This window comes from Melitaea cinxia, chromosome 17 (genome assembly GCF_905220565.1).
Source record: "Melitaea cinxia chromosome 17, ilMelCinx1.1, whole genome shotgun sequence".
In the NCBI taxonomy this organism is placed as follows: domain Eukaryota; kingdom Metazoa; phylum Arthropoda; class Insecta; order Lepidoptera; family Nymphalidae; genus Melitaea; species Melitaea cinxia.
In genome coordinates, this window is record NC_059410.1 from 10,240,356 (window position 1) to 10,259,285 (window position 18,930).

At 32.4% G+C, this 18,930-nt stretch overlaps 1 protein-coding gene across 1 annotated transcript in view; it reads left to right on the forward strand.

The window, feature by feature from the left end:
- The first annotated feature begins 2,287 nt into the window (after window positions 1–2,287).
- The window catches only part of LOC123661742 (angiogenic factor with G patch and FHA domains 1-like), a 38,566-nt gene continuing 21,923 nt past the window's right edge, over window positions 2,288–18,930 (forward strand). Inside the window, exons 1-10 of the mRNA XM_045596684.1 lie at window positions 2,288–2,631; window positions 2,741–3,037; window positions 3,266–3,418; window positions 3,514–3,561; window positions 3,649–3,883; window positions 4,584–4,750; window positions 7,386–7,514; window positions 8,714–8,819; window positions 10,243–10,447; window positions 12,933–13,032. Of these exons, the coding sequence (XP_045452640.1) occupies window positions 2,443–2,631; window positions 2,741–3,037; window positions 3,266–3,418; window positions 3,514–3,561; window positions 3,649–3,883; window positions 4,584–4,750; window positions 7,386–7,514; window positions 8,714–8,819; window positions 10,243–10,447; window positions 12,933–13,032 (1,629 nt within the window). The 5' untranslated portion in view covers window positions 2,288–2,442. The remainder of the gene's footprint in view (window positions 2,632–2,740; window positions 3,038–3,265; window positions 3,419–3,513; window positions 3,562–3,648; window positions 3,884–4,583; window positions 4,751–7,385; window positions 7,515–8,713; window positions 8,820–10,242; window positions 10,448–12,932; window positions 13,033–18,930) is intronic.

An 18,930-nucleotide genomic window follows, 5' to 3' on the forward strand; every position in this document is an offset into this window, starting at 1 on the left:
GAACGGTCAATTTTTGATACGATATTCAAAAATGTTTAGAATTCCTAATGTATGTAGCACAAAAATAAAATCGTACATACCAGCAATTTATACTAAGCTAACTCATATAGGTGAACTTTACAATAGACCTTTTATATTAATTACGAAACTTTTTTGAAATTTGGTATCTTTAATAGTTAATTTATTCATTGCAATTTCACAATTTTTTTATTAAATATAAAAACACATGTTATCAAGTTCGCATTAAAAAAAAAACTTATCGAAAATTCGAGTTGGCGTAGTATAAATTGTTGGTGTCGATATAATCTCTAAAATATATAAAATGATATCTAAAAATCTTTGAATTATACCTGACGAAAAAAAGCATGCTAAATGACCTACTTTTTGAATTATTTATATTAATTAATTGGCATATTAATTGGCTTAAATATACACACATATTAGATTCATTAAGGCTGATTAAGAGCGGTCGAATTAATTTTGTAACGAAATTATGCCAATAAACGGTCAAATTTTTAAGTTAGGTTCAGACATAGATCAAGTAAAAAAGGGTAGATAACGCACCTAGAACAGAAAACTGAAGCCACTTTTTTAAAGATGTGTGAGTGAGTGAAGTGTTGACACCTTTTAAAAAAAGTCCCTAAAATTTTTATTAAACAATTAATTTAATATAGGTAAAATGGGTATGTGAAAATAAAAACCTGTTTATAGTTTTAAATAAATTTACTAAAAATAAAACAAAAAATCGGTAGAATAATAAAAAAATATATTCGTAAGATAATCGTATGAATGGACACTTCCTATCCCCTCTGTTTATCTCTTTTCAGTTTGCAGTCGGTTTTTTTTAACTATTTTTCTTAAACCTAGAATCCTTTATGTTGTATAAGTTTTTTAAATTTTTGTCGCTTAGAACTCAGAGTCATCGTCATTGTTTGCATTTTACTAATATGATGTAGTCTTATGTTCAAATATTTTTCAATCACTAATCGTATTAAATTCAGTTTATGCGCATGGCCAGCATAATTGTGGTCATTTTCTCAGTCTTAAAGCCGCTACCCATTCACCTCTTATTAAAATATTCGTTGGAAACCTAAAACCATGAAATTTGATAGTAAAATATGGGTACCTAGTTTACTCAAAAATTGTAAAAAGTTAAAACATAAAACAAACGAGTTAATAATTCATAAATATATTTTGATTTTTTTATTTTCAATTTATGTAACATAAAATAACACGAGAAAAAAAAACAATAACTATGTCTACTTTTTACTTAATTATTTTTCTGATTGCGTACAATTTACTTACCCACATTTTGGGGTATTGAAAAAAAGAACTACTGGCAACACTCCCGTGGTACATCATTTCGTGACATTGAAATTATAAGTTCCGAATAACCTCAATATTATTTTGGAATAACAATAAATTTAAAGTTTTATATGTACTTACGTGTGAAACGATATTCCTTCAGATTTTTTGTTTATTTTGGTATTGTTTTTGCACCATTTAATCACACAAGACGGCATTTTATAAGCAAAGTTACTGTATGAAGCCTCGTGACATACTAACGAAAATGAGCGTAGTTTGATGCATATGTGTGCGTGAGCGCGTGTATTTACTTGAAGGAGCCGAGTTTTGTGGCTTCACTAACAACAAAGGCCGCGCATTATCTACTTTTTTTTACTATATCTATGGGTTCAGATTATAATTATTTTTTTGTAACGAATTTATGCCGATAAACGGCCGAATTTTGAGCTTAGATAGGTTACGTTATTTATTTATTTTTTTATTCGACGGGTCTTAATCTTAAGACGTACCCACGATAATATCAGTTCACTGATCTTTAGGTACACTTTTTAAGTTTTGAAATTACCGCCACGTTGTCATGCCTCTGACGGCTGTAAAGCATTAAGCTAACGTACCCCCACTACTGTAGTTGCGCGCCCTGTGTATAAGACCGTGTATGAGTCCATCCTTAATGCTGTGCATTTGAATAATTTCAATCCTGAACGACTTGTGTATGATTTGTAACATATAACTTTTCACTGGAATTACCGATTTTTTGATCATTTTCTGAATCGAAAGCTATTACTTGTTTTTTGGTCCCATTAAAATGTTTACAAATCTTTTTGAGTTATCCCGATTGAAACTTTACCTTTACAAATAACCTTTCACACGTCCCTATCAATTTCGAAGGTTTTAATTTAATAAAAAACATTGCTGAACTTCAATTCCGGTTCGTCCCTATTGATATTTCATACTCTTTGGTCTATGGTACCTTTGTATACTCTTTGGGTAAACGTCATAGTTGACAGTCATACATATACTAAATGTTATTGTAGTTTTTTTGAATGGTTATTTTAATTATTTTTTTACTATAACTTAATTAATAATATAACACATCTTGTTGAAAAATAAATAAAACGTAGCATTTTTTACTATCTTATGAGTATGGACGAAATGACTTCCACTAAAAAGAATGGACGTTCAAAAAATCTACTTCTCTTTAATTTAAGAAAACTTAGAATATCTTTGAAATATAGGCCAGAAATATTAAAATTGATCCTGACAATGCGACAATGTATTCGAAAAAAGAACGATATTATAAAATCGTTAAAACAACAACTTAAAAGGGTTAGCATATTGAATTAATTTATTTTTAATTGTAAATATAATTGTAGCCATATTATGTAGTCAGTTGATTCTAAACTATTTCAAATATAGACCTTTAATTATTTTTCAGACAAAGGACGATAATATTAAAATAACATCAGATGTAAATGAAATAAAAAATTCAAAAGCTGACAATCTATGTGATTGTGGCAAACAGCGCAGCTCGGTGCAAGGAGAAGTATCTACTTCAGATATTAAAAATGAGATAGAAACAGCATGGAGTACTCAAAGTAATGGCGATAATGAAAAAAGTATTGCAGAACAAGTAAAAGAAGCTGCACAAAGTGCTCTCCAAGATACTGGTATGGTGTACGTGGAATCCGCTGGAATGTACTATGACTATAAGACTGGTTATTATTATAATTCCGTGAGTCTATTCAATATATGAGATATTCTTAAACTCTTCAATGTATAAAATGTTTAATTTAACACAATTATATTTTAATTATAAAGCTTAATAACATTATAACCTAATTTAAGTATTTTACATAAAAATGTTCCATTTGTTTATACATATATAAATTTTAAATTTGATATTCTATTTAATTTATTGTTAAAAAACGATAAGTGATTTAATTTAATCTGTTTGAAACAGGAACTGGGTCTCTATTATCATACAGATACAGGCTGTTACTACTATTACTCAGATGAAAAACAAACATTTGTTTTTCATTCATATCCTGACAAAAGCGTTGAGAATAAATCTTTGGTAGCACATGAGAAGAAAAAAGCAAGAAAACAGAAAAAGGTACTTTTATCTACATTTTTTTATCACCTTTTATTTAAACTTGTTATTTTATAAAGTTTTGCCTTTATTAAAAACATATTGTATTTTATTTTTAGGCTACTAAAACTGACGATGTCGAAAACCTGACTAAACAATTCACTCAGGTTTCACTCCGAGGCGCAACAGCCTTAGGTAAATAAAATGCTCACAAGCTGCTTCCAAATACCAAAATCTGAAATGTTATATTGCAGGAAAGAGAAGAAGGAAGCAAGCTAAAGCGCAGGAAAACATGTAAAGATTCAAAGAAAAAGAAATTAAAAACCAATCTAAATAATAATAGTGATGAAAATATTGTTCCAATGGAAACAGAGGTTAATGAGACAGAAAAGGAAATTGAAGAATTAGAAGAGGGAGAGTGCAGCGATACTGCCAGTGAAGTGTCTGATGAAGATACAGATGTTAGCACTTCCACTGCTAGCGACGATGGTAAAGGAAGAACAGCCTTAAATATGGTCACTTTGTACTCAAATTTTATGTTCTGTTCGAAACAAAAAGAAAAATAATGAATATACTTATATCGTAGACACATTGCTACATGCATCTGTAGTATTGTTTCTACTCTGGAGCTAAATCCAATGTAACAGATTTTGATGTAGTTTTTATGAATAAAGACTACTATAAAAAAAATTTTGTATGTTAAAATGTTAAATATTTTTGTATGAAAATGGTTTTTAGTAACATTCTAATTTTAGGATGGGTAGTTTTTAAAATCTATAAAAGTAACAATCAGAAATGTAGGTCTCATGTATGCGTGTATCTATGATAATGTAATATAATTCACTGGGCTTAACACAATATAACAAATTGTTAACTGTGTTGTGCCGCTGCTGTCCGATAACATAGCTTGTACCTCTGAAAAGCCAGACTTGTCTCTTTTTTATATGTATAAAGTATTAAGAATATATATTAGAACACTAAAACTACTTACAGAATTATATTGCCTGACGCTATGTGTAAAATGATGCTATCTCTATAGCCTATAAGAAAACATCCTATACTTTATAAATACATTATCAAAGATTATTGTATATTTTTAAAGATTTTAAACTAAGAATTGATTAACAACACAAAATGAAAACCAATGCAATAAGTCTAGAAGTTAAGTTAAAATAGTATTTATTTTCAGAATCGGTAGCCAAGCACCATCCGCCATGTATGCGTATTATAGTTAAGGAGACAAACTTACCAAAAGTTAAAGTGGGTACTTTGTATCTTATAACCAAGGACGGAGGTACTATAGGCAGGGAAGGAGAGCAACACGCAATTGTTATTAGAGATCATAATGTGTCCAGAGTAAGTTTCTATGATTAATTATTCTTTCTAAGCTTTATATGTAGGGTTAAATTTTATAGATTTACTATAGGGATGTTATGAAGCTTCGTAACCGTAGCCGATACTATTGGATATACGAAACAAAAAATTCGGATAGGTGCGGTCTCCGTAACCGAAACTATCTGAATCCGATATTGAATAGTCTGGAATAGTTTAATATCCGTAACTGAAACTGAAATATTATTTTGAGAATATCCGTAGCCGAAATATCATATCCATAACATCCCTGGCTTCTACTACTAGGCATTTTGTAAGCTTAAAAAATTTTTTTTAAAGGTGACCAAGTACTACTTGCGTCCTCGGCCGAGGAGTTGCAGGAGATGGTAACTGCTATGAGTGGAGCTTTTGTTAGAAAGGGAATGAAGATGAATGTAAAGAAGACGAAAGTGATGGTGTTTGAAAGAGATGAGGTAGTGACAGACTGTAATATCGTGATTGGAGATGAACAAATTGAACAAGTGAATGAGTTTGTGTATCTGGGTTCGAAGTTTACAAGAGATGGAAAGTGTGAGAGTGATATCGAAAGAAGAGTGAATGCAGGAAACATGGTCAACGGAGCTTTGAACTCCTTTATGAGCAGTCGGAAGGTGTCTAAAAAGGCTCGTTTGGCTGTGCATGAGGGGGTGTTGCTTCCGACACTTATGTACGGAAGTGAAAGTTGGGTATGGCAGAAGAGACATGAAAGCAGAATAAATGCAGTTGAGATGAGAGCGTTAAGAAGTATGATAGGAGTTAAACTGAGTGACAGGATGAGAAATAGTGAGATAAAGAAACGGTGTGGTCTGAAAGAAGATGTAGTGACAAAAATTGAGAAAGGTATGCTGAGATGGTTTGGTCATGTCGAGAGAATGAATGAAGAACGACTGACGAAAAAAGTGTATAAGGCGAGTGTGAGTGGAAGTGTTGGAAGGGGTAGACCTAGGCGGACATTTCAAGACCAAATCGGGGACGTCTTGAAAAAAGGCCAGGTCAAGAGTACCCTAAACCGACGAGCATGTATGAAGGGAATAATGAAAGTGGATGAAGCGAAACAAGTATGTAAGGATCGTAGCAAGTGGAAAGAAGTGGTCTCTGCCTACCCTTACGGGAAAGAGGCGTGATTATATGTATGTATGTATGCATACCGAGATGTTATTTTTACTCCTTGTTTTTTGTATAAAAAAATCAAAATCAACTTCATTCGAATGCACCTTAAAAGTGATTATTATTTTTAAAAGTGAAGCTTGGCCGGTTCGGAACGTAGATTCTGCAGAGAAGAATCGGCGAGAAACTTCACCGTTCTCTTTTGAAAATAATATATAAAACTAATATATAAACTGTGTTTTAATATAAAATCAGTAATCGACTATGTAACCCTGCACCGAATAATAATTATGCTTTACTAGCTGTGCCCGCGGCTTCGCCCGCGTTGAAATCAGTGTGACACAAAGTTTTTCCGGCAAACTTCCAGTGAAACTCTCATCATAATCGGCTTAGCCGTTCCATAAGCCTTCCTCTTGAAGCCCTCTCTCCATTGATGAAACTGCATGAAAATCCGTTCCGTAGATTTTGAGGGAATCGATCACATACACTTTTGGGGACTTTGTTTTATAATACACTAACTGTTGCCCGCGACTACGTGCGCGTGAAGCGCGCGTCGCGTTTAACAAAATGGTTCGTTGAATTCGTCAGAATTGTGGTATGAAATAATGTAGTATTATAGTGTAAATATGTTTAACTATACTGCATGCAATTCAGTTTTTAATATGGTTCTACGTAACTATATGTCACAGAATAGCGTAACGCACGCTCCTCCGTGAAGACAGGGGTAAATAAAAAGTATTCTAGTAACGTAAAGGTTGGATATTGTAAAAAATATATTTTTTTGTACTACTTATAAGTAATCAATATAAATGTTTCTTGAACACATAGGGTTGTAACGCGGTTATTTTGTTTTAAACTGACCCTGCTGTATAAGTTTCATACAAACTATCAACCCCAATTAAACCCCCTTAGCGGTGGAATATCGCAAAATCCGTTCTTAGCGGACGTCTATTAATTATAATCTACCTCCCTGCCAAATTTCATCTTTGTCCATCCTGGATGAATGGACCATCCAGCAGTTTTTGAGTTCTCGTGATGAGTGAGTCAGTGATCTTTCTCTTTTATATATATAGATTATAATGCATTATTTGAACACCTTCTCACCATGTATAGAGCATACATTTTAAATTTCAAGTCTCTTACGTCAAAAACATGGGACTCTCATACAAACTTCCAACCCCCATTTTACCCCATTAGGGGTTGAGTTTCGTAAAATCCGTTCTTAGCGGATGTCTACTTCCTATAAGGAGCCTACCTGCCAAATTTCAAGTTTGTAGGTGTTATAGTTTCGGAGATTTCGTGATGAATGACCTTTCGCGTTTATATATATTATAGATATTATAGATTATAGATAGATATATTAATTACTTTTTAATAAAAACTTTAAATTTATGTTGAGACAATTGCAAAATTGTTTATGGGATTTTATTATATTTTTCTCAATTCATAAATTTGCTTCTAAATATATTTTTTTTTAAATATATTTATAGGCATGTATTAAATTTTATTTCAGAATCACTTGGACATTAATTACGATATGGATAAAAGAATGTATTTAGCCGTTGATTTAGGATCGAAGAACGGTACAATTCTTAATGGCATTCGTATGTCTGAAAGTCAAGAAAGAAGTACTCCTATAGAGGTAATAATGCCCTTCATTTTTATAAAGTAAATTCTTTATTTATTATGTTAAAGTATTAATCCAAGAGCCAGGTACAAATTCGGTTAATTATTTCTTCTCGAGTAAAACTCCGTAAAATGCATTAGGTATTTATATTATGAATACTCGCGACCGCCAGCTGCGACTCCGTGGGTGGGGCGGGCAATGGCAGCCTTCCACGCGTGGAGAAAAGATTTTTTTTCATATCTCATTTTAAAATTTGTCTGATTATAATTTACCTAATATCTTGAAGAAAAAATAAATAAAGTCAGCTGACTATAACATGGTAGATTATACAATTAAATACAATAAAATAAATTGTCAATGATTTCCTATCAACTAAAAGTTTACCTGGTCATAATTTATATGCTACTATGAATGAAAATTAATGTCAGCTGGTTGTATCTCGGAGGAAAGTTTGTCAGCTGCTACCTTGAAAGGTTTAACGCAGCAACATATATACCAGCTGACGACTTTTCTCCCTGACTTACAGGTAGCTGATTTTCCTCATTATTTATTAGAGCATGTTAACAATCCTCTTATAAATTTTCACCCTCAAGGAAATTACGTTTTTTAAAGTTATTTGGCAGTTTGCTTAATTTGAATATTTTGATAACAAATATGAAGTTTAATAATGGAGGAAATGTTAGAATAAATAAATTAATCAATCAGAGAAATAATTTATTGCATGTTTGTTGCATCATTTTTAAAATAATTAACTTATATTTCAGTAAAGTAATTAAAAATAATAACGACAATTAATAATTTTCCTTCTCTTTAATCTGATTCGGTAACTTCTGACATTTAACTTGATCTACTTCTTCGTGTAGAATACGTGCTGCAGCAGAACCTGTAGCTCTGGGTAACCTCACTGTCGTAACTTATATTATTATGAGAACATAATGAGAACACCCTACGGCTCAAAAAATGAACTGAACATGTTTCTTAAGATTATACTTGTAATAGTTAGGGATATCTCTAAATTTTATCTTTATTTCTTGGTTTATGTATTGGCAATAGTAATATATACTCTGATATCGAAAATGTTAGGAGCCCTTTTGAACTTATGGACGGAAAGATGAATAAAAAAAAACTTAAAAGAAGGTTATTGTTACTTTCCATTGGTATGAAACGTGAAAAAAAAAAGAAATACAAAAGAATAAGAGTTGCATTTTTTCCAGGTAGTTCATGGTAGTACTATACAGTTGGGAGAGACTAAGCTCCTGTGTCACATTCACGCCGGTAACGATACCTGTGGCCATTGTGAGCCAGGCCTTATAATGGAAAGTAAGTACATATAATATTTTTATAGACAAATGAAACATTCCTCACTGTTAAATAATTAAGACTTAGTACCTGGGTGACCGAGATTGGCTCGGTATTTTAAGTAATTCGTGTTTTTTGGAAATCATATTTAAATACAAATTACATACATACATACATTTAATCACGCCTCTTTCCCGTAGGGGTAGGCAGAGACCACTTCTATCTACTGGCTACGATCCTTACATACTTCTTTCGCTTCGTCCACTTTCATTATTCCCTTCATACATGCTCTTCGGTTTAGGGTACTCTTGACCTGGCCTTTTTTCAAGACGTCCCTTATTTGGTCTCGAAACTTCCGCCTAGGTCTACCCCTTCCAACCCTTCCATCCACACTCGCCTTATACACTTTTTTGTCAATCGTTCTTCACTCATTCTCTCGACATGACCAAACCATGTGAGCATACCTTTCTCAATTCTTGTCACTAATCTTCTTTCAGACCACAACGTTTCCTTATCTCACTATTTCTTATCCAGTCACTCAGTTTAACTCCTATCATACTTCTTAACGCTCTCGTCTCAACTGCATTACATATTGATAAAATTTTCTCGGTCGATCCCGACCGGCCGATTTCCCACCTGAACTATTACAACTTTATTGACAATTGCGAAATTTACCTTCGTATTCTAACGATATTGTAGCCATTTTTTCATTGTCTAAAAACAGGGATAAAACGACGTTTGCTAAAAATGAATCCTAGCTATATCCGAAATCCCCTGCATACTAAATTTCATGAAAATCGTTGGAGCCGTTTCCGAGATTCAGATTATATATATACATGAATTGCTCGTTTAATAGTATTACACTTAAAATATTTTTTCGTCCGGTATTATATTTGCATTATATTAGGTACTGTTCCTTCGTGGTTACTTTATTATATCGAGTTTCTTCGAATTCTATTTCTATAAATTATTATTTTTTATTTATTTTTTCTTTTTTTAATATAGTGCTGCAAGATGATGATAATGATAATGAAGGGTTATCGGTACGTTTATATAGGTATTTGTGTGTAATCTTGGCGTTTATATTTTTTTATTTTATGATTTATTCCAAAATCTTAAGCGATTTAGTTGAATTGGGTTGATGAGTAAAGCATTTTTTTTTTTTCAATTAATAACTTCAACTGAACAAATGTGTTGTAAAATGTAGTAATTATTCAGCAATATTTATAAGTGAGAAAAGTTTTGTGGAGTGCGTGAATGAACGGATGTCTTTTTTCATACAAAACTACTGAACTGACTGCTAATATTTCCCCCATAATTCCCACTCTAAATCGAAAATGCGGCTACAAACACAAGTTACTTATAAGGATATATAATTCCCACTCTAAATCGAAACTGCGGCTACAAATACAAGTTACTTATAACGATATATTCATATTTACAGCTCAAGAAAAAGAAAAAGTGGCATACACGCGTACATGTAGCGTACAGAAACAGCATCAGTTGGAGCTAGCGAGGTTGAAAAACAAATACGCTCCCAAACAGCTGGCAATAGAAGAGACAGCTTATAACGACAGGGCTCAAGCGAGAAGAGAGAAAGTTGGTTCCTCACACCACTCGGAGAAGACGCAGAGCAGCGATATTAACACGTAAGTGTTACATATTTAACTACTTATATTATAAAACAAATAAGCTCCCAAACAGCTGGCAATAGAAGAGACAGCTTATAACAATAGTGGTCAGAGTTCCTGGGGGAGGTCGGGGGAAGGATCGGCAACGTGTTTGTAATGCTTTATGAGCTATTACTGTTACATTTTTCATAATACCCACGGTAACAATTTTAGATATTCTACTACATATCCATCACCTTTACATTATAATATATACTGTCTTAATAACAATTCCACAAAGCAAGTGTCTAATTATTAAGAAAAAATGTATTACTTATTCCACCATAAAATGTCAGTCATTAGCTCTCATTATAGTCTGTTTTTTTTTTTAACAAACGATTACTGAGTATGTCTCTTGCATATTTCCGATATTGACAGACTGAGATGGGTCATTGTTAGGTGTGGGGCCAACGCCTTTTTCATGTTTTGAAATTGTAAAGGCCCGTTCATATTGAATAATAATGTCATAAATAATTAACAAGAATACAATATTAGATATAGTATAAATATATTATGCACAAAAACTTATAAATAAAATAATGATTTAATAATTCTTGTAATCTTAAAAACTATCGTCATCAACTTTCTGCAGTCACGTGAATAATAAACGGCTCTAAAATATTTTCTACATAGTTGTCGACTTCGTACGTTTTTATCAATCTTGGTTATAAAATGATTGACACATTGAATGAGTACAGTTTTAGGCTAATCCACTTTAGCTACTCATTGTAACAAAAGAGTTTGAACTTCATCAGTTTTGTAACTTTTGTTATTTGCTTCCACGTAGTCCTTCACTTAAACCCAAACAAGCTGTATTGGGTTAACAGTGATTCTATGACAAACGTATGACGCGAAGATTGGTGAATGAGCCATCTCGTCTACGATAAGTTTTTCAAAATGATTTAGCTTAACTAAATCCCAAAAGTTGCAACTTTAACATTAGCAGCCACTCAATAATGTCTTGTTTTCGAGAATAATACGAGGCATTATCTAAATCTAAAACAATAAATGGAATCGTACGGCTTAACGCACATTGAGCAATATGATTGTCTTGCAAACTCATAACCTCCTTAATTTAGCTTATTTATTACAAAATTGTTATTTGACTGATGCAGATTTCTAATGAAATTGTTATTTGTTTGCTACGAATGACGTCTGTACTGCTGCTATATACTCAAAATAATCTTAAAAATTTAGTGTTAGATCGACTTTCATTGGGTTTGGTTTCCCTCATAACCTTCCTTCACATGTCATCTCTCACTCCACCATAGACTCTACCATACAGCAATATCACCTAAAATTAATTTTTTTATGAAAATCTGTGTGCGGATTGGGTAGGTCTGAGAATCGCCCAAAATCTATTTTCATACCCCTTTATAAGAGAGGGGTGATTAAGGGGGTTAACGACGTATATGGCAAAATAACGTTTGCAAGCTAGTAATATGAAATAGTTCCCTTTTGTCTGTATTCCTTTACTTTGTATAAATGTTTTCGTCGCCATAAAACTATATCCGCCATGTTTACTAAAACACTGTTTCTGTCTCTTTTATTATAGGAAAAACACATTTTTTTGTGTTTTGTTCAATGTCGATATTGACATGGACGGGAAATCAGAATCTTCCTTTATGATGTTCAGGATTTTATCTAATGTAGGAATTTCATTTTCAAAATAAAGTTTGTGGACCACATTTCGATGAGCGCTTTTCGTAATATCATCATGTTTGTTAATAACGCTCAAGTGGTTTCTTTTGACCCGATTTCATGTCTCCAATAAACTTTAAAAAAAATAAAAAATAACGGAAAATCTAATAATTTATATAATATAATAATTTTATTTATAATTTAGATTGACGTCATTTTTAATTTACGAGTATGTATTTAATTAATTTATCTATTTACAATAAATAATGAATAATATTATTTTCAATTAAGTAAAAATGTTTACATTGTATCTATACCGTAAAGAAATGAATTCCTATTGAAGTTCATATTGTCTGGGTAATTTCATTATGTGATGATGATCTATTAAAATCAGAATCTTTAAATGATTTCAACAAATTGTGTATAGTTTGTTTTTGTGTAGATTGCTAAGGGCGCTTAGTACGCTTAACTACAGGAAACATGTCTGCACTGACTCACGCACAAACAATATCGTCTGGTTCACTCATTAAAACACGTGCTACGCGCAGGTAGTCGCCAAGTCAATTGAATGTACACGTATCTACAGCGTTTGTGTGAAACGGACTTTATGTTAATTACGTGAACCAATAACAGCGCAGTCAAATTTTCGGTACTCGTTTGTTAAAAAAAAAGAACAGACTATAGTGTCCAAACTTAATTACTTACCCAAACGTCAAGTGTAACATATGTTCGTGTTAAAAAAAATATATATCCATCAAAACGATTTGCATAATCGCTTCCGAAGTGATGTGAAATGAAATCGGCCACTTTATATTTATGACAGGTTTATAGCAGCCGAGAACAAAGGTTTCAAGTTGTTAGAGAAAATGGGCTGGTCGAAGGGCGAAGGACTCGGGAAGGACAGCCAAGGGGACAGGGAGCCGGTGAGATAAATATATGTTATAATGTGTAATTTGTTTCTCTTAAATCTATAATAATATTACTGAGATTGTTTGTTTGTTTGAACGCGCTGATTATTGTGCTATTGAACCGATTTTATAAATTACTAGCTGTGTCCGCGACTTCGTCCGCGTGGAATTTAACAAAAAAGTTATTGTTCAGTTTGCAGATTTATAAAATAAATAAATTTCTAAAATAAAAGTAGCCTAAGTTTCTCCTTATTACAACACCTGTCTGCCAGCGAGTCTTTCAAAATCGGTCCATCCGTTTCAGAGACTAGCCGGATTTTTTGTATTTATGAAAATCTGGAACTACAGAATCGATTTTAATAATTATTTTTAACCGACTTCAAAAAAAAAAGGAGGAGGTTACTCAATTCAACCGTATATATCTATATATATTTTATTGGCTTTGATGATTCTTTTTTTGTTGGAAAGGATGGCATCCCAAAGAAATCGAGGAGAACCTTCGAAAATCGTAATGGCCTCTGTTAATTTTTTTCGTTTATCTACGTTGTATTACTTGTCGGTTTCATTGAAGTCACTTTTTTTCCGTTTGTTAGCAAATATAATAATTATACATTATTAGAAAGCCATATCTAAACTAAAACATAAGATAAAATAATTTTATGTGGAAAACAACGTTTTTATGGGTAAAAAAAGCCGTAAGACTGCGAATAACTTCTACATTTTTAATGACATCTATGATTTCTCCTTTAGTACTAGTTTTTAAGACTTATTAAAGATTAGAATTAAAAAAAAAAAATCAATTAATCCTCGACTTAAGAGTCCGATGCTCTTCCTTAGCCTATGAATTAAAATTCCTTTTCTGTACTTTCATCTCATTTCAAGATGTATCAATGAATTAGATAGCTAAATCCGAAATAAACAATTTATCTCATCTTATGAACATTTCATATCTTAATACATCCTTTACAACTGAAAGCCGGGTCTCTCGACTAGTTGGGAGATAAAGTCGTCGATCATTTGACAAGCGTTGAGAAAAACTAACGCGATGAATTATTATATCTCCATTACGTTTCGACGTGACTAATAAGTTCACCTGAATAATGTTTTTAATATTCCGTCGAAAAAAATCTTAAACAAAAAAAAAAAAAAAAAATCGCGCGTTATATCGTGATCAGGGTTCTGTCGTTACTAACGAAACCATTTTATAAGCTAATTTATAAAATAAATTGAGTTACAAAATTTATTTTATTCTTCAATTTATTAATATAGTGTTTTTTTTTTTTACCAAGTTTATGATAAGCTTTGTATTCAATTCACGAATATCTTTTTATGCCTTAAAAAAATATAGGCTTTTAAAATTCTTGTAGTTTCCTTACTCAAAAATAACTAAACCTCTAAGTTAATTTAAATAAATCAAAATCGATTAATTTGCAGGAAATCTTGCTGTTTGGCCGCGCTTAAATCTAGCTAATTAAAATTTAATTCTACATGTATAGGTTATCAATTATTTACATTTCAATTACGATATTTAATTTATTTTTATTACGTCAAAATTGCAAACGTTTTCGAATGTAAAGTTGACGACATATCTGCAAAAACTTGATACTTTTTAATGTAATTTCAATAAAATCGGCAAGAATATGATTTAACTATAGACATTAATTTCGATTTAGGTAATTTTGCATATTTATGTATTTTTAACGATTGTATCGAAAATAAGTTTACGTGTAATTTATATATAAATACTACAATTATTTTATCTTTATCCGCGAGACCCTAAAACCTTTTTTTTTTGTAATAACTGGCCGTCTGTAGGTCAGCCGGGCGTGGGCCTACCTGCCTGCCCATTTAAAACAATTTGCTTACTTTTTTTTCGGTGTTTCGCATTAGGCTCGGACGAATGACGGTCTGCCATTAGCCAGTGTCCAGACGGTGACGTTAAGGGCATGTGCTCACTAGCAGTTTTTTTTATGTTATTAGGAGTCTGGAACGTCTAAATGAGGGTCTCCCGACACATGTACATTATAATGAATAGTCAGAAATATGCATTCCAATTTAATATTAAAATTAATGTTTTAAATACGACCAAATGAAACATATTATTAAACTGTTAACATTATTAGTACCTGAGTTACCGAGCTTAGCTCGGTATTTTTAGTAAGTCGTGTTTTTTGGAAATCATATAATCATATTTAATTACGAATTACATATTTATAAAATATGAATAATATTTTTCGATTTTACCGACAGTACTAAAAAGTATGAACTTGTTATTTAAATAGAAAATTAGAAAAAAGAGGAAAAAAAGTAATCAATCTGGAGATATGCGGATTTGAACCGTGGTCTTTTCAGTCGATCGCGACCGGTCGATTTCCCACCTGAGCCATTACAACTTTTTTGACAATTGCGAAATTTACCTTCTAAATACATTTAACGATATTGTAGCCATTTTTTAATTGCCTAAAAACAGGAATAAAACGACATTTTCTAAAAATAAATCCTAGCTATATTGATTTATCGCCCCCGAAATCCCCTGCATACTAAATTACATGAAAATCGTTGGAGCCGTTTCCGAGATTCAGATTATATATATATACAAGAATTGCTCGTTTAATACTATTATATAAATGCATTATATTTTTTTTTTCAATACTAAGATTATCTTAAAATATAATTTTTAAACTGACAACATTAAATCTATATAAAAAAGAGAAGAAAAAAAAACAGATTTTTTAAATATGCAAGCTAAGTCAGCGCGGCTAATCCCCCGCTCATCTGTGGAGTACAAATGAGTGAATTACTTTGATATACTGCCTCAACAATGCGTTGACTCGCTGAACTTTCAAATCAGCTCTCATATCACGAGTCCTTAATGTTACGATAACATCTCGAGTGAAGGGAATGAGTAATGTTTACTTCGTTTGATGTTTAATCTGTACCTAGAAGTTACGTTTTTAATATTATTATTTATAATAAAATAGGTACACGACAAATCAAATATTTAAATAAAAATTAATTATCAAGATCGCTTCAACCTGTAATATCCCACTGCTAGGTATAGGCCCCTTTTCCCCGTGTAGGAGAAGAATCAGAGCTTAATCCACTATGCTATCTAATGCGGGTTGGCGGATATTATTCCCTACTATGAGTAACGATCGCTATCAGGTGTACATGATAACAACCGGGACCGACGGCTTAACGTGCTCTCCGAGATACGATGGGAGAGCCACAAGGACTGCACAAACAGACCACGGCAAACACCTGTATGGCCAATACGAATGTTTGTCATGTGCGGGGATCGAACCCGCAACCGCCAGCGCAACAGGCACAATGTATGGTTGTGACCGCTGCACCAAATACATACACATATGTAGGTATGTAGAGAGAGTATAAACTAATAACAGGAATTAAAAAAGAGTTGATGATAAAATAAATTTATTTTCAATTTCAATATTAAGAGGTCGTCCAAATGAAAATTTGAATGAAAAAATTTGAATGGCTAAACAAATTTTAAAATATATTTTATTACAATAATTCGTGGCGGTGTCATGCTATGATATTCCGAGAACGTCTTAATTAATAATGGTTTTAGCATAATTTAGATGCAGCTGGATATATCATAACCGTCCGATCGAATCTCCTTATTAACATTTTTGAATGAGATACGATAAAAGAATGGCTGGCTTATACGTTAAAGAATATACTAAACAGTTGATTGGATTAATTTTTATAAATTGTCAATGAAAAAACGAGAAGCACGATTCATTCGTACAATAAATCCAAAAATAATATGAAACAAACAAAGAACTGAAAGAAAATAGAAATGCAATATATATTGTGCATAATAGATAAAGGCTGTTCGACTCCTTAGTGCGTTCGTTTTTGTGTTTAATTTTATTTTGTCATAATATACGACCGTCCAATGCCAAAAAAAAATCTTCTTATCCCTAAAAACATCGATAAAGTGACACATTAATACTAACTGGCGCATAACAACTGAAGAACCGCATATGGAAACGAAATATTTTTCTCGTAGAATGTTTTTCATTGTAAGCCGCCGTTAGCCGTGTTTACAGGCTCACGAAATGTATCATGCGAAAAGTGTCTATCGAAGTAGCTCGTCTATTTAAGTAGTTAGACTTAAAAATGGCCCAGGATTTTTTTTACGTGAAGCGGGATCTGTTACACTTATAGTCCACCCCCCCCCCCCCTTTGAAGGAACGCAGTTAGGAACACCTTTTATATTATGTCTTGTTAATTTAATCAGCTACATAAATTATATTCACTTAGATAACTCAATTAATTTAATATTTTCCCCATAAAATTTTATCTATAATATATGTAGACAGAGTAACTAGTATAATAAACTTTCAATAATAAATTATACAAGCAAATCGTTCAACGTTATAAGTAATAATTTTCAGCGGTAATGCACAATAAGCTCGCATATAAAGCTGCATAATAATCTCTTGAAATGTCTTACCGTTCGTTCGGAGGCAATTTAGTCATTTGTCGCACGTCAGGGCTGCCATTACAGCGATCAGTCGAATTGTATCAATCTATCATCATCGATGTGTAATTATTAGGTATCTTGGACTTGCCGAGGATAAGGCAGCTGGGGCTAGTTATGAAACATTTTTCAAATCTTATGTAATATTTTATTTTGTACGTAACCAGAACCCAATATGTGCGAAAATGGTATCGATTTAGCGCACTTTTGAAAAATAACCACACAACAACAAGCAACACAATAACAAGAGACCCTAATATGTGCAAAAATTGCACCAATTTAGCGCACTTTTAGAAGTTATTGGATTCAATATTTGGGCAATAGAATTTACTTTTTAAAATTTTTGTACGGTTTGATATAATAAAAGTTTATTATAACATTGCTTCCATGTTTCATATATGGATAACAAAACATTGAACACGCAGTTTCTGTATTTGTACAAGTTCGACGCACAAGGGGCCGCGCGTGATTTGATGCAACTTGATGATTTTTTCATAAGCTCTACTTCATATCTGTCGTATCAAAAATTTGGTCAAACATGTGAATTTTGGACGGTTTTTTATTTGTTATAAAATCATAGAAATAGTATTTAAGCAAGATAAGTAAAGTAAAAATAAAGTAAGTACCCAAAGGGCATTGTGACCCTGGCCCAATAGGGCCGAAAGAATGTGACCCCGGAAGCGGAAGCCCCGGTGAAGAAAGCCCGGGTAAAGAGGGTAACCTCGAGGCCCGTACCCGGACAGACCCTCGGGCCTGTCAGGAAGACTTACACACACACGCAAGAAAAGTAATTCAAACAGATTGAATACCAATTTTATAGATAATTGTTTCACAATGACCCCCTGGTTATAAAATTTTTAGAATTCATTGGCAACACGCTAACGCATATGGTCCGTATGCTTACATATTAATTTTATATCTGGAAATATTATGGAATTTGAATTTTGAAGTAACGTCTTACTTATATCATGTAACTTTGTGTTCGCTAACTGATGACAACATAAAGAGTTCAGAAAATATCATGTACCATTGAAAAAACTTACATTTGGTTAGGTTTTTGTTGGACTATATAATAATAGCAACGAATCGACTATAAATATTTTCTACAAGTTCTGTAATTATTTCTAGAAAATAAAACATTAAAAAATATGAGGGAAAACCTACTGCGCCTTCGACCCTCGATCAATCTGTAAAGAATCTCCGTAGATTGCGGTCACGTGCTCACTCGACCAATCGATTCCTTGTGAGTATTAATTACAAAAGTTTATTTTGTATTATAATTTATTATGTGGCCCAAGAGAAATCTGGTATATTTACAATTTAGATGATTTAAAAATTGAATAACAAAATATTAACATCAACGACCCGTTAAAGCTAGACTGTGATAAATAAAACCCTTATCT